Consider the following 16,117-nt stretch of genomic DNA (forward strand, 5'->3'; position numbering starts at 1 on the left):
TTTTTAATTGCTCTGTCTCTACAGCGCTAACTTCCAGCTTTACGTTGATTATCTTCTTCGCACGCACACATCAGAGGAACGGGGTAGGAACTGTAGCCCGTTTCTATTCTCATCCCTCAACGGGATGCTGTGTGTGTGTGTGTGTGTGTGTGTGTGTGTGTGTGTGTGTGTGTGTGGAGGGAAGCTCACGTTCACTTTGGACAGACAATTAACTGTTTGGCCAGCCTCGCTGGAGACTTCGTATACATTTCCAATCGTCTTGCTGATTGTCTTGTTTACGCACGTGCGTCATAGAGAGGGAGGCCTCTCTTAAAACGATACACCAAGGAGACGATGGACTTTAGCTTTCTTTTGGAGAACGTGATATTCTGCTCTTTTAGCTCTGGTTCGGTCTCTACCAACTCCGCTAGCCGGTCACTGGTTTTTCCTTTTGGCGGTTAGGGTGCACTGGATTCACCGGCATGCCTCCTGATGAATGCAGCGAAGCTTGAACCGCACAACAAAAAGACCCAAACGTCGAGTTAAAATGGGCTTTAAAAAAACCCTCCACGTAGCTCTGGGAGTTGGCCTCTGTCGCGTCGTCTCTTTTAGAGACCGCCGTCGTATTGAATGCAGTCCGCTCATTTAATATTTGCTCAAAAAATATTGATCAGACTCCCCCCCCCCCCCCCCCTCCCACCACCACCACCCCCCCCCACCACCCCCTTGTTTATTTCAAATCCAATGTTCTGAGACAAAGCGATAGAAAATCTGTCACTGCTCTAACTTTGTGCTGCGCATGACTTGGAATTCAACGGTGCAATTGGACTTGGCTTCCCGTGAGAGTATCGACACGACCTGAATAGTGCATGAAACAGGTGTGTGTGTGTGTGTGTGTGTGTGTGTGTGTGTGTGTGTGTGTGTGTGTGAGTGAGAGAGAGAGAGAGAGAGAGTTTATGTCTTCAGATTGAAATTACCTACTGATCACTGACAGTGATGTGTTGGGTGACGTATGTGGACCTCTGGGACGGACATTTGTGATCTACACCCTCATTTTCATTTTCTGAGTGACACACTGACAACCTCTTCTTCACCATACTCTCTCTCTCTCTCTCTCTGTCTGTCTGTCTGTGTGCGTGTGTGTGTGTGTGTGTGTGTGTGTGTGTGTGTGTGTGTGTTCTCGATCTGCGCCTGTCTGCCTCAAGGCTCCCTCTCCCTGAGCCTCTGTTTGAAATGGAGGCAGGTGTTTTTTTTTTTTTTTTTTGCATCCAGGCCAGCCAAATGCACTGTAAATGGAGAGAGCTGAGCGGCGCTCGTGGGGGTGCGTTCCAAATGTCCTTTCAGCATGTTCTCAGTAGCCACTTTGAAGGAATGGGTGAAATTATATTACCACCCCCTGTGTGCGAGCGGCCTCTGTGTGTTTTTTTTTTAACAAGTTTGCTTTTCCATTAGAGGGAGAGAGGGTGCCTATTTTTTCTTCTTCTTCTCACTGTGGTCATCACGGAGCCCTCTATCTGGTGGAGCCCGTCACTCAGAGTGATTGACAGGACTCCATCGGTTAAAGGCCGTTCACTTCCAAGTGTCCGCGTGTGAAGCACATTTTGCTTTCAGTTCAGTGAGGAACGGTTGCCGTGTACATTGCACTGCGTTAGGTCTCTTTCCTAAAATGTGAGCACACTTTCAAAGCTATCGTAGCGTTAAAGAAAGATTAATTATCATTTGTTGTTCGTCAACTTTTTGCATTTCTTCTTCTTTTTTTTTTAAACGACGTGTCGGTTAATTACATTTTACTGTGTATCGAGTAAATGTGCTATTCGAAGATGGCGAACATGGTAAATGTTTTACCTTTTTTAAAAGCTTGAGTCGATAAGTGTTTGAACTTTTTTTTCCATATACGAGCAAATATGTTAACAAGCTATTTTCATAAAAGCGTCGCCGTAGAATCTATAATCTTTTTTTTTTTCTGGCATCACATGCAAGGAGATATCTCACCATCGTGTAACTCTTCCTTCCTTCCCCCTCCCTCTGTGTTTCCAGGGCGTTATCCAGGATGTGAAGTTGATTTTCGCTCCCAACGGCTACATTACGCAGTGTCCTAACCTTAACCGCAGTGAGTACCATGATTACCCAGCAGCACACGGTGTTCTGAACACGCACCGACAGTAGAAGGAAGAAAGGAAAAAAATTGGACCTCCCGATGAGCTACGTGTCGGCCGGTGATGACCTCTCCCCGCCGATCGCGGACAAAGCCTCCCCTTCATTTTTATCACCCCCCCCCCCCCCCCCCCCCCCCCGACGTCCCTGTAATCTTTTATTTTCTTTGCTGTAATTCGGATTCGGTGCAGCCTCCTCCGTCCCCGACCTCGTTTTTTGTCCATCTGTTTACTGTCAAACTGATTAAGATACAAGGCCACCGCCGTCCCACTGTCTCCGTTACCAATCAATAAGGCGTGTAATCACACCGCGTCGCTTTATTATCGACGCCAACGCCAGCCACGAGCCTAAGACCAAGAGTAAACAGGTGTAGGAGTGTTCCCTTTTGTTTGCCTGCTGGTCGACAGGAGCCACGTCCAAATACTCATAGCGAGGCTAATACTTGTTCTTTTTCCTCTGGTTGTTTGTCTACTATCTAAATGCTTCCTTCTTGCTCTCCCTCTCCTTTTCATCCCTGTTTTGGTGCTTTCCCCTTTTCCCCCGTCGAGCCTGTCCGACCTGCAGCGATTTCCTGAGCCTGGTGCAAGGCATCATGGACCTCCAGGAGCTACTGGCCAAGATGACCCTGAAGGTAAGAGCAAGGAATGACCTCCCACACAGAGAAACACCACCAGCAGCTCACCAGACCCGCCAGCCAGTGTAGCATCTGTTCGGATTGCATGCCCTCTGCTTGCATGGTTGCCACAGAAGAGACCACATCGCATGTTGACTCCTTTGGAAGTGAAAAAGAGTTTGGTTACCTCATTAGCATATGCAGCATCCAGCAGTCAACGAGCCGCGACCTGTAAAAGCCGGCTGCAACCTGCTCGACTCAGTCCCCGGGTCCTCGAAGCCCCGCCCACGCTGCTGCTCACTTATCTTTTCAGTTTATTAACGGTGAACTTGTCGCCCGTCAAAAAAAAAACAGCTTTGACAAGGCACGTCCTTGGTTCCCCCGGCAACACACCCACCCGCCAGTCCAGAGGTGAGCTGTACCAATTTTTAGTGACGATTGCTCAAGGTTTATGGAGAAGAGGGGATTAAAAACAGATTTTGTACACGATTCAAAGAAGAAGAAAAAACTAGCGAGATCCAGGTGGGCGGGGCTTATCCGGATAGATTTGGCTGGAACTGCAGAATCTGGGAACAGGTTTCAAGATTTCCACAAACACAAACAGACAGAGATTACTTACTTTTTTGGTAAGATGCTGATGAAGAAAACTTATTGGGTGTCCCAAATGTTCGTCGGGTTTACAGATAATAAAAATGAAGAGCCACGGAATATGTAAAATGTAGGCAACCGTGTTAAATAAAAGTATCCAGTTAAAAGATCCACTATCACCTTTCCCAGTTGTAGCTGACAAAAGCAAATAAATGAAAAATGAATAAATAACTGCGTTCTTCACCACGACGGGAGGCAACTGAATCCTTTGATTCGCTTGACGTCTTCATCGTAGTGCGTTTTTCTTTTTCCTCATTTCACTTCAGCGAAAAGGTGCCTAAAAAAAAGATAGAGAATTATTATTGGGAAACAAAAACAAAAAGAAGAACATGCACCATAATCTGTCTTTTATAAAAAAAAATTTAAAAAATGATTATCCTGTCAGTTGTTGTTGTGAGCGTGGATTGAAGTGTCTTTTAAAAGACCCAGAAAAGATATTAATGTGCATGTAACGGGGAGCAGCAAACCGACAGCTCCTCGGTCCCAGAAGTCCTCGTATTATCTCTTTTGTCGTTGGTCTTTTTGATGAAACACTGGAACCGCTTTCACTTTGGAGAGAAATGAATTGTATCTTTACATTCTCTGTAGTCACGAATCGATACAGAGAATTAAGAGTATACAGGCGAAGGAAAACCCGTCGAAGCGTGCACGAATCTGGGTGAAATACCACGTTCTTAGAGAGTCCCGTGCACTTGCTCGCTTGTCCTGGGAGCTTATGGCCATATTACAAAGTCCTCATCAGCCGATGGAGTTTACTCATTCGCAACTGTGCTGAACATTTTTTTTTTTTTGCTGCTTTGTGGGAAAAACCTCAACCTCAACCTCAAGTTGGGGTCATTGTTGCGCTTTCATGTCAGCTGAAGTAAGAACGGAAAGAAGGATTAAGGGAAGGATGGAAGATTAAATGTTTTATGAGCTTATCTTGTGTTTTCTTTTTTTGAGTCTGAAGGTCATTCTTTGTTTGGTCTTTTAGTGTGACCGGTTGAGGATGAAGAGATGATCCACACAATGATTTAAAAGATTTGCTTTGAAACCTTTGCACAGCACAGTCTTTGACATATATTGTAAAGTCTGTACTTTATATTGTCTGTTTAGATTGTATTTTCAAGGTGTTTATTTAACTATGAATCCCATGTTAAGATGCATTTAGCTGCTTGTATTTATTCATTATTAGTGACTAGAAGGGCTTCTGAGCTACACTTATATTCTCTGTGATTATCTGTTCGTCTGTCTATTAGTGTGATTATTATTGGATCAGTATATGTTGTCTGCTGTCTTTATTAAACGTCTAATCTTAAACTCCTGATTACACGTCGTTGCTGTTCTAGCTTTTGACTACAGTGTATGGGAAATATATACGGTAATATACTGTGTATATGCGTAAATACAGACAAAGATAATTTGTTTACATCATTTAAATAACTGCTGCGTACACGAATCCAGGGAAGTAAACAAGTCACCGTTACTGCAACGGTGCATCTCTACTGAGCCGTTCTAAGCTGGCTAACGTTAGCCTAGCATGGTTACTACTGCTTAGCTAACGCCAGTGGGCTAACACGCCTGCTGTTTACTACATGCTACATTCTCAGGCAGCATGTACCGCACAATACCTACAAAGTGGAAGTTTAAGTATGATTTCACCTGGTGTGCAACATACTTGCCGGCTACGGTGCATCTCTACTGAGCTGTTCTCAGCTGGCTAACGTTAGCCTAGCATGGTGACACAAGTAATAGCAACTAAGTTACTACTGCTTAGCTAACGCCAGTGGGCTAAGACGCCTGCTGTATACGGCATACTACATTCTCAGGCAGCATGTACCGCACAATGCCTACAAAATGGAAGTTTAAGTATGATTTCACCTGGTGTGCGACATACTTGCCGGCTATTGGAAGTCCCCACCTCCAAATGGAAAGGTGTCAGGGAATGGCGACTGCACTGGCACAACAGGAGGCTAACAGGTGGTGTGCTATCGGCGGTGCAGCCGCCGGGGGGGATGTAACATCTGCATAACTGTGTGTGTGTGTGTGTGTGTGAGATTGACTGCGCGCATGAGCGAGTGCTATCCGTCGGGAGTGAATGGAGCAAGGACATCTTGGCGGGCGGGCGAGCCGTAGAATAATTTTGGGTTTAAATAAGGGTGAAATGAAGAACATTACCCTACCGCTGTGTCGACGCGTCCTCCTCCACGTGAACACACACCAGCCGATTGCCACCTGACCTCATTGCATCCTCCCCGCTGCGACTCGTATAAGCTGCCGACTCCAGCGCTAAATGGCTGTCTGCCTTTTACGCGCTGGAGATTTGAGTTATTCAGCGTGAGGTGAATAACTGCTCGGTCCTGAGTGTATCATCGAGGGCAGATGATCTGTGTGGATTAGCACGGCATTATTCACATGTATTATACCTGTGTGTATGAGAAGAGCTTGCGACGTAGTAAAAATAACATATTTTTTAATAGTACTACACAATGAAGTATCAACACAGATACTCTTAAAAGGTTTGATCACCCAAATAACACAAAACTCTAGCTTTAAATAGCCATCTAGTTTCAGTGTGGCCTTCAAAAGCCAGAAGAATTTGTCAAAAGTAAGATAAATAAATATAACTGACAGCTGTATCTCAAAAGAGAGATAAGTGGATATTATGGGTGAACTGAATACCTTTTATACCGTCCCCTGTCCATTGGATCTTCAGATTTTGTGATTTTTTTTTGGTGATAATTCACCGATTTATGCCCTGAAATGTTGGGGCATAAACTCTCTTGGGACCCAAACTTGTAAATTTCCATACCATGTTCCAGGCTCCCTGTTTATTCTTAAGCCATAGCTATATATAAGATTGTCCTCCATTGCTGCTGCAGTGGATTCCCTCAGGTGTAAGCCATGGAAACCGGTTTCGAGTGCATCCACTCAGTTCCTGCTAATAACAGAGGGATTCAGGGTCCGTGTGTCAGCTATATAAATGTTTGTTATTATTGCGGAATAGCTGTTTTTTTTTATTTCCTGGCAAGTTGAACCCAAAGTAGTTCATCCAGGAGGCACATTTCTGTGTTTACTCTGGTGAAAAACTGAAGTTAGTTTGGAAAAGTTTAGTTTTGCGGTTATTTCATTGAAGAAATGCTCCTCTGTGGTCACATAACTGATGCTACGGCAGCATTTACAACTAGATCTGCATCCTCACCGCGAGATGCCTTTCAAATTCCTGCACACTGTCCCTTTAAGGGCTTAAGGCGTAGCTTCGCAGCGTACGCACACAGCCGCAGTACAGTGTAGCTATATTAGCTTTCTCAAAGATATTTGGTACCCCAGTTTATTGTTGCAGTATCAGCTGTAAATTATAACCTACTCCGTTGATTTTCATGCCTAGAGTGCTGTTAACCCCGTGTGTGAAGGTGCAGGTTAAAACATAACAGAATATCCCTTCTAATTCTCTAAAAAGACCATTTAAATGAACCATGGAAAGTGGGTTGTCCATCATACAGTCAGTTTTCTTTTCTTCTCAGTGTGCTGTGATGGTATTTTTTTTTTTTTACAACGTATACAATATTTAGGCTTACTTATGAAGGCCGTCTACCCATTCAGATATGAACTACAAACAACATTTAATTAATTACCAAGACTGATCTGGTCTGAGAAGTTAAACGCGTGTGACATATCCGTCAAACATGCGCGCGAACAATCAAGTTAAAGGGCTATTTTTTTTTTCCTTTTAGTCTTCAGCTCTCATGTCAGCGTTTCTCTCATGTCTCAACCATAGGAGATGCATGCCTATTAGCCCTCCGAATACTGTGTGTGATATCGCCGAGGCATTTGATACTCGCGTTGTACTGGAACCGTGTTCCTCTGCGGCGCCTCGAGGCAGCCGCTCAGCCTTTGAAACGGGATTTCAAATATTTTGTTTTTGGGGGCTTTGACAGGACACATCTCTAGCGCTCACACGGCTCCCCAGAAGAAGAAAAAAAAACTCATCCGGGACTCTTCCAGGTGAAGTTAAAAGCCTAAGTGACATCCAGCAATTTTTTTTTTTTTGTTTGTTATTTATTTATTTATTTACCATTTCGCGGCGAGCCCTCTCTTTCTGACTCCGTGGCCCCGGGCGGGTCTCAGAGGAGGAGAGGGAGGCGGCCTCGAGTGTTTTAAGCCTTAAGCGGACCTGCAATTTCTTGAGTTGACCGGCGCTGCTCGGATCAATCGGGCCTTTGAATTCCTCCACCTTTCCACCGGGACTCTGATTGTGTGAACGCGTGGGTCAGACAGCACTTCTATCTTAAAGATGTATTAACTAAGCGCTTTGTGTGTAGCCAGCCAGCTCCGACTCGAGGCCCAGATGGAGCTTTGATGGATGCGGTGGGCTGAATAGGTGCTGATTTTCTACAGGACAAAAGAAAAAAAAAGACAATATTATATATTTTATTATAAATTGACTGATATTAGGAAAACAGTTGCGTTTTAGGATCAACGAGATGAATTAATTCATCTCCTTCTTCATGCACCAGTTTGAGGTTAAAAACGTGGAGCAACAGGGTTTGTGAACTAATCCAACTCGGGTCATCGTTTTGTGTTTGGGAAGTCGCAAAATCTTTTTTTTAAAAACTTGACTGACACCATATTTAATTTGTTTTTCATACAATGTGAGCTCTTGCAATACAATATAAATGTTTGCAACCAAAATTAAATCCCACGTAGGACTTTTCCTCACTGACATAAAACGCTGTGGACATGACGCCGTCTGCAATAACGTGTCAAAACACACTTGGCAATAATTGGCATTTTGACAAATTAGTAGAACATAAACAACATTTCTAAGAGACATGTTTGTTAAATCCTGATTTCAAAAGTTAAATCCTGGTTTGTGCGTACCACGCTGCCGTGTCAGTCAAAGATTCATCACTTCAGTTGAGAGCGATGAAGAGCAAGATCTGTGTGTGTGTGTGTGTGTGTGTGAGAGTGTAAAAAGGGAGTGAGGCGGGATCGTGGCTGTCAGTCCTGTCTGTCATTTTCTCAGTAGATTATAGCCCGAGGTCTGCAGCGTGAGCTGAATGGTGATCACTTATTATTCTGTGCCCTTCTAATGAGCGCCTCCCAGCGGAGCAGCCCTCAGTGAGAGCGGACCGCGGTACGCTGGGGGCGGTGTGTATGTGTGTGTGTGTGTATGTGTGTGTGTGTGTGTGTGTGTGAGTGTGTGTGGAGGTTAACCTGCACGGACACAGAGACTTTTTGATTCGGGTTTTGTGACTCCTGACTCCGCGCTCGTCCTCAGTTGAACTACGCGGAGTCTCGGCTGACCCAATTGGAGGGCTGTCACTGCGAGAGGACCTGCAGCGCCAACAGCGTGGTCTACCGGGACAAGGAGCTGTGGGTGGAGCCGGAGAACTGCAGGAACTGTGCATGTAAGGTGAGTGTCACCTTCAATCCCCACCATCAAAGACGGAGGGCGCCGGCTTTCAACTATTGCACTGTTTAAAAAGAAAAAGAAAGAAAGAGCAACACAGGAGGGAGGGGCCTCTCTCCCTGAATGGACACGGGTGCAATACACAACAGTTCGGAAAATCTTACTTTTAGATATGATTGTCCTTAAGTTGAAACCAACAACAGTCGGTAGCTGCAAGAAATTGGGACCATGTGGAGAATTTTCTAGGCTTAAAACTGGATTATTTTTTTTGCGGTAATTTAACCTGTAAAGACTTTGCAAAAAAATAAACATTAAATGGGGGTAAACATATCGAAGTCCTTTCATTCCCCCCTTTTTTAGTAGCTTTAGGAATATTAAAATCATCTCATTATGTCTTGAGAGTGGCCTTTTCCTTTTTAAGTATTTCTTTTAAGCTTTTTTTGCCTTTTTTTAAAGTGACAGTAGAAAGATGACAGGAAATCAGGCGAAAGACAGATGGGGAATAAAAGACGTGAATCGTGAACAACCAAAGTGCCCCCAACGGTGTCATCTTATGTCCCATATGATGTTTACACTGTGTGACATATTCAAAACTCCACCACGTTTGTTTTTACTCCCAAAGTACATCTTTTATTTCAACTTTTAAAGATAAAATAAAGACTTTCAAGACACAATAATATGAAAAATATACATTTTGTGGTACACCAAAATGGCAAAATGTAAGACATAACCTCCGGAAAACAGATTGTTGATACATAAAAGGATCAGATTTGTCAATTTATTTTTTCTCCAACTCTTATTTCCTCCACCGTCGACACTTAGCTTCCTTAACGTGTCTCCTCATCAGACCTCCCTCGCTGCCAGCCCCAGCATCATGTCTCCCTGCCTCCTGCCCGCCCCCTAACAAGCCCCCCCCCCCTCCTCCTTTAATAAGCCTCCGTGCCTGCACTCATGCATACTGCGGGAGCCAGACTTGTGAAATGTGTTGAATCAGGTCATCCCGGTGCCTCTGGGAATTAGACTCGCTGCATCATTGCACATCAAGCACGGGGTGGAGTTTAGTCGGTCCGATTTCCTCCCGCGGACATGCCATTAACTGCTAACCGCGGCGTACCGGCGGGGGGGGGGGGGGACCATTTTCGATGACTCATGAAATGAGGAGGCTCTCGCAGAGAGAGAGAGATATCAGCCTCTAAAAGAAATGAAGGCAGTCCTTCAGGGCCCCCTGAATAGCCACCTGCTATCTAGCAGGCCGCTCGGTTTCAGAAACCCGCCACCCAGCGCTCGTTGATGAATCTCTTATCTGATTGTATGACATTATAATCTTTTTTTTATTTTTTATTATTCCTAAATAGCTTTCAGCTCCAGATTGCGTTCTTGAAGGTGGGATTCTGAACAGTTTTGGGGGTTAGTTTGCATGTCGCTGACAGTAAAGTAATTCCCCATTCAGGGTTGAGCTGTGATGTGAGCGGTATTGGATTAACTCTTGCTGGGGGTATAATGGGAACGATTTTATTTAAAAAAAAGTTCTTCCAGATAAAGATATCCAATCCCATGAATGATTGAGCAAGTGCAAATTGAGACGGGGCGACGTGTTGATTTGGCGCTACGGGCAAAAAAAAAAAAGCCGAGTTGTTCACACAGCTTCCTGCGCCTGATGTTTCCCACAGAACGGAGCGGTGGAGTGCCGCAGGATTTTCTGTCCTCCGGCAAACTGCTCCGAGGACTCGGTGGCAGTTCACGTCGACGGGACCTGCTGCAAGAGATGCAGACGTGAGTATCAGCACCGAGGTATCGAGCGCTACGCGGACCAGATGCTCTCTCTTTCTCTCTCTCTCTCAAACCAGCATAGAGCTAAGAATGATGACATCTCTCCACAGCTGCTTTTTTGTGTGTTGAAAATCCATTCTTCTCTATGATCATTTGGGTTTTATCAATACGTGTCAAGGGAGACTCTTTCCACGATGCCTGACACTCGGAGCTGCGTAATGGCAAAAAGACGAGCGCTCTTAGTGGACGTGAATGACGGTGGCAGTTGCAGACCTTCTAGGCCAATTTTAGGAAATCGCTTTCAGTGAGATGAGAAAATGTGAGCAAATGGGGTCCGGCTGGAGAAATACTGAAGTTGAGGATTGTTGATATCCTTTTTTAATTTGATGGTGAATGTAATATGTCAAGGTAATGACTATTTTTAAATGTTTGACATGAGCATGAATAATTGACCCTTCCTCCAAGCCGCCGCTATCGGATCATAGCTAAAGGTAGCGAGGCACGGCAAGTCTGTCGAGCTTTGCTTTCCGTTATATTGCCAGAGTTTGGAGGATGATGTTTTTGTTTTTGCCTTTCTGGAACATAAAAAGTCAAGAGCCAAAGTCCCATCTGGGACGTTTTGCAGCAGCGTACCAGTGTCACACTCCCCGGTTCTTTGCTAGTGAGAGGAGACGTTTGTTATGCCACAAATGAATGAACATGAACATGAACATGAACATAGGTCGTATGCATTTGAACAAATGGCCAGTGCCGTTGTTTTTTTTGACGTTCCTCCATGCGATGCGATGCTTGTTTGCTTCGCATCCTTTTTTGAGAGGTCCCAACTGCAACCAGTAGCTGTACCCTGCAGATACAAACCAGAGGGCTGGCTGTGGCTGAGGCGCTGCCGGCACAATAAAACCAGAATGAAATGGCATAACCGCGAGAGCAGAGATCACAGCGGTTTTCCACGGAAGCTCTATTTCGAGTATAAAGCGCACAGGGGTCTGGTAGCGGCATCGCAGGACCACGTTTCTCTCGCCCTACTGCGAAAAACACCGAATCCCCAGAGGATGGTTTTGTCTTTGAATAATCCCCCCCCCCCCATCCCCCCCTTTGTGAACATCAGAGCGTTGGCACAGCCGGGCGAGGGAGCGGCGGTCCAGAGCACCCTGGAGAGCAGGACTTCTTATATCATGCACTTCATTTTCTATTTCTGCTTCACCGCCGGAGGATTATGCATTAGGCTCGCTCCTCTGTTGTATTCTTAATGCGCCGTTACCTCTCACCGCTTACGCACACAAGACAGGAACAAGTTTGTTTCTGACAGAATGAACTATGCAGAACTTCAGGCGGGGGGGGGGGGGCGTTTCTTCTCTCTCTACTTTTGAGAGTACCACAGGAGCAGCTGATACGGCCCCAAGTAATATATATGTTATTGTATGGCGGTTACTGTACTTACCTGTGTTTCTTTGTGCCTGCAGTGAAATGCACCTACAGGGGCCAGACCTTCTCCGAAGGCCAGCGCTTTCTGTCCAGGAGCTGCAGGGAATGCAAGGTAACATCCCAACATCCCAGGGTCAAACCCTTTTCACCAGCATGTGGCCTCTGCATTAGGATATAACACGCAGGGCTTCTCGTAATTAGAAAGAATATGAAACACAAAATGCCTGATTCGAATAGAAGCTTCATCACCACGTGGATTATAATTGGAGTCATTATTCCAGTTCACCATTGAACAGAGGAGAGCTTTATTCACCGAGGAGCCATTTATCTTTAAAGACACAAAATTATCGCGGTTTTTTTTTGTGCACATAATTGCTTCCAAAGTGTTGCACAGTGAATTCCTGAACTTATTTGCCCTCAGGCAACTCAAAATATCATCATTTTGAGCAATTACTGCCAACCTTTTACTCCGAGACTTGAACCCTGCTTAGTGACCAATTTCTGGGCACTTTTGAGGAAGTTCTATTCAATTCAATTAAATTCAGTGTATTTTGTATAGCCCAATGTCACAAATTACAAATTTGCCTCAGAGGGCTTTACAATCTGTACACATACGACATCTCTGTCCCAGGACCTCACATCGGATCAGGAAAAACTCCCCAAAAATAACCTTTGATAGGGAAAAAAGGGAAGAAACCTTCAGGAGAGCAACAGAGGAGGATCCCTCTCCCCGGATGGACAGAAACAATAGATGTCATGTGTACAGAATGAACAGCATTACAAAGTTACATAAACACATTACATGAATATGACAATGTATGAATGGAACTCCAATCCATGAAACAGAAGGAGGTAGAGAGGAGGGGGAGGGGCGCATCAGCAGGGCCAAGGTGGGAGGCCGGCTCACCAGGCATCAGACACCTCCAGGTCCAATGGACCCTATGAGACGTGAAGTCACAACGACTCCGGGGAGGAAGCAGAGTTAATAAGGTGCAATGGAGAGATGTAAATGTATCCATAAGGAGAGAGAAGAGGAGATAGGTGCTCAGTGTATCCTAAAACATCCCCCAGCAGCCTATAAGCCTATAGCAGCATATCAAGGGGCTCGACCAGGGCAAACCTGATTCAGCCCTAACTATAAGCTCTATTAAAGAGGAAAGTCTTAAGTCTATTCTTGAATGAGGTGACTGTGTCTGCCTCCCGGACTGAAAGTGGAAGCTGGTTCCATAAAAGAGGAGCTTGATAACTGAAGGCTCTGGCTCCCATCCTACTTTTTAGGACTCTAGGAACCACAAGTAGCCCCGCATTTAGTGAGCGCAGCTCTCTAGTGGGGGCAATATGGTACTACAAGCTCCTTAAGATATGAAGGTGCATCACCAATCAAGGCTTTGTAGGTGAGGAGAAGAATTTTAAATGTGATTCTTGATTTTACAGGGAGCCAGTGCAGAGCAGCTAATACAGGAGTAATGTGATCTCTTTTCTTAGTTTTTGTGAGTACACGAGCTGCAGCATTCTGGATCAACTGGAGGGATTTAAGAGACTTATTAGAGCAGCCTGATAATAAGGAGTTGCAGTAATCTAGTCTGGAAGTAACAAACGCGTGAACCAGCTTTTCTGCATCTTTTTGAGACAAGATGTGCCTGATTTTTGAAATGTTACGTAGATGATTTGCTTAACGTGGGAGTTAAAGGACAAGTCTCGGTCAAAGATAACGCCGAGATTCTTTACAGTGGTGTTGGATGCCGGGAAATGCCATGTACAGAAAACACATCACCAGAGGTGTTCAGGGCCCAGTAAAATAACTTCAGTTTTGTCTGAGTTTAACATCAGGAAGTTGCAGGTCATCCATGTTTTTATGTCTTTAAGACATTCTTGACTTTTAGCGAGCTGGTTGGTCTCCTCTGGTTTGATCTATAGATATAATTGAGTATTGTCTGCATAGCAATGAAAGTTTATGCAGTGTTTCCTGATAATATTGCCCAAAGGAAGCATATATAAGGTAAATAAAATTGGTCCAAGCACAGAACCTTGTGGAACTCCGTGATTAACGTTGGTGGTCATTGAGGCTTCATCGTTTACAAATACAAATTGAGATCGATCTGATAAATAGGATTTAAACCAACTTAGTGCGGTACCTGAAATGCCAATCGACTGATCCAGTCTCTGTAATAGGATGTCATGATCAATGGTGTTGAACGCAGCACTAAGGTCTAATAATACTAGTACGGAGATGAGAACTTTATCTGATGCAATTAGGAGGTCATTAGTAATTTTCACCAGTGCTGTCTCTGTGCTGTGGTGTTTTCTAAATCCTGACTGAAACTCCTCAAATAAACTATTCTGATGTAGGAAGTCGCACAACTGATTTGCGACTACTTTCTCAAGGATCTTAGAGAGGAAGGGAAGGTTAGAGATTGGTCTGTAGTTAGCCAACACCTCTGGATTAAGAGTGGGCTTTTTCAGGAGAGGTTTAATTACAGCTACTTTGAAGGAATGTGGTACATGCCCTGTTAGCAAAGACACATTAACAATATCCAGCAGAGAGGTGCCAATTAAAGGCAACACGTCTTTAAGCAGCCTCGTTGGGATGGGGTCTAAGAGACAGGTAGACGGTTTAGAAGTAGAAACCATTGAGGACAATTGGTCTAGGTTAATGGGAGAAAAGCTATCCAAATATACACCAGGGCATACAGCCGTTTCCAAGGCCACTCCTCTTGATGACAGATCGGCAGTAGTTGAGGGCAGGAGATCATCAATCTTGCCTCTAATAGTTAAAATCTTTTCATTGAAGAAGTTCATGAAGTCATTACTACTGAGGTCTATTGGAATACACGGCTCCACCGAGCTGTGACTCTCTGTCAGCCTGGCGACAGTGCTAAAGAGAACCCTGGGGTTGTTCTTATTTTTCTCTATTACTGATGAGTAATAGGCTGCTCTGGCATTACGGAGAGCCTTTTTATATGTTTTAAGGCTGTCTCGCCAAACTAAGCGTGATTCTTCCAGATTGGTGGAACGCCACAGAGGCTTTCGGGAAGGGGGGGGGGGGGATCTCTTTAGTCAGAGCTTTTGATAAACGACCGCCCACGAGATCTCAGCACCTGTGTGTTTCCACCATGTTTCTTCACGTCGGGCCGTGGAGCGTTTCCTCCTTTACCGTCACGGCGGTGACAAGTGGGGGGAAAAAGCGTCGATGAACATGTGCCTCGACATAAGGAGAGAGAGATAGAGAGAGAGAGGGGCGCGGGGTGTCGAGTCAATTTTAAATTACATAGCGCTGTACGACAAATCACAGGTTTGCTGCCTCGAGGGGCTCCATCGTCTGTACAACACGCGACACCCTCTACGCGGTGCCATCTGCACGGGTGGGTGACACTCGGCAGCTCAAAGTGTCACCCTTCACTGGTGGCGTTAGTGATGTCATCACGGCCGCCTGACACGATAGAATATTATTTAATGCTAGTGCGATTAGCCGATAAGTTGATCAAACGTGTATTGCCAACCCTTTTGGAAATGTTCACGCGTTTTATTGATGCAAAATTGTTAAGCAAAAATACCAAAATATGTTCTTGTGAAACAAATTTATTTGCTTTCTTTGTTTCTTTGACACAAACGCCATCTTTAGTCTGATCAGAACGTGGTGGTCAAGCGTCACCGTGACCTCACAACCAAGTTTGTGTTTAGAAAAAATCACAATATGACACACAAATAAATGTCTGACGGGATGAAAGGATGAAGTTTAAACCGCATTTTGACTGGTTGAGGAGGCTGCAGAGTGTTTTTACATCATAGGTAGAATAACTTACGGTGTTTAAGATAAAACAAGTGTGTTTATATTTTCCTCTCCGCTCGGCGTTGGCGTCTCGTTATCTATCGAGCGCTGCACCGTGCGAGGCCTTTTCAAAACCAGAACAATGAGTTTCATTGTTCTCACTGACCGAGTGGCTCACAGTGCATGGCGTTACTATTAAAAGATGACACGGGGAAAACGGTTAACACATTTCCTAGAATAGCGCGACACACACACACACACACACAAAAAGGAAGTCTAAATTGAACTAAAGGAGCTCTTTGAGTCGACACTTTTCGACCTCGAGAGGTTTCCGGGCAGACTGCCGCTGTCGTTGTTTTAAAGGCGC

At 44.8% G+C, this 16,117-nt stretch overlaps 1 protein-coding gene across 1 annotated transcript in view; it reads left to right on the plus strand.

Annotated features, from left to right (window-relative positions):
* The window catches only part of LOC117726650 (protein kinase C-binding protein NELL1-like), a 183,911-nt gene that overhangs the window by 60,165 nt on the left and 107,629 nt on the right, over nt 1-16,117 (plus strand). Inside the window, exons 6-10 of the mRNA XM_034526897.1 lie at nt 2,017-2,089; nt 2,682-2,764; nt 8,655-8,789; nt 10,457-10,559; nt 12,020-12,093. Coding sequence (XP_034382788.1) covers nt 2,017-2,089; nt 2,682-2,764; nt 8,655-8,789; nt 10,457-10,559; nt 12,020-12,093 — 468 coding nt within the window. The remainder of the gene's footprint in view (nt 1-2,016; nt 2,090-2,681; nt 2,765-8,654; nt 8,790-10,456; nt 10,560-12,019; nt 12,094-16,117) is intronic.

This window comes from Cyclopterus lumpus, chromosome 3 (assembly GCF_009769545.1).
Source record: "Cyclopterus lumpus isolate fCycLum1 chromosome 3, fCycLum1.pri, whole genome shotgun sequence".
NCBI classification, from domain to species: Eukaryota; Metazoa; Chordata; class Actinopteri; order Perciformes; family Cyclopteridae; genus Cyclopterus; species Cyclopterus lumpus.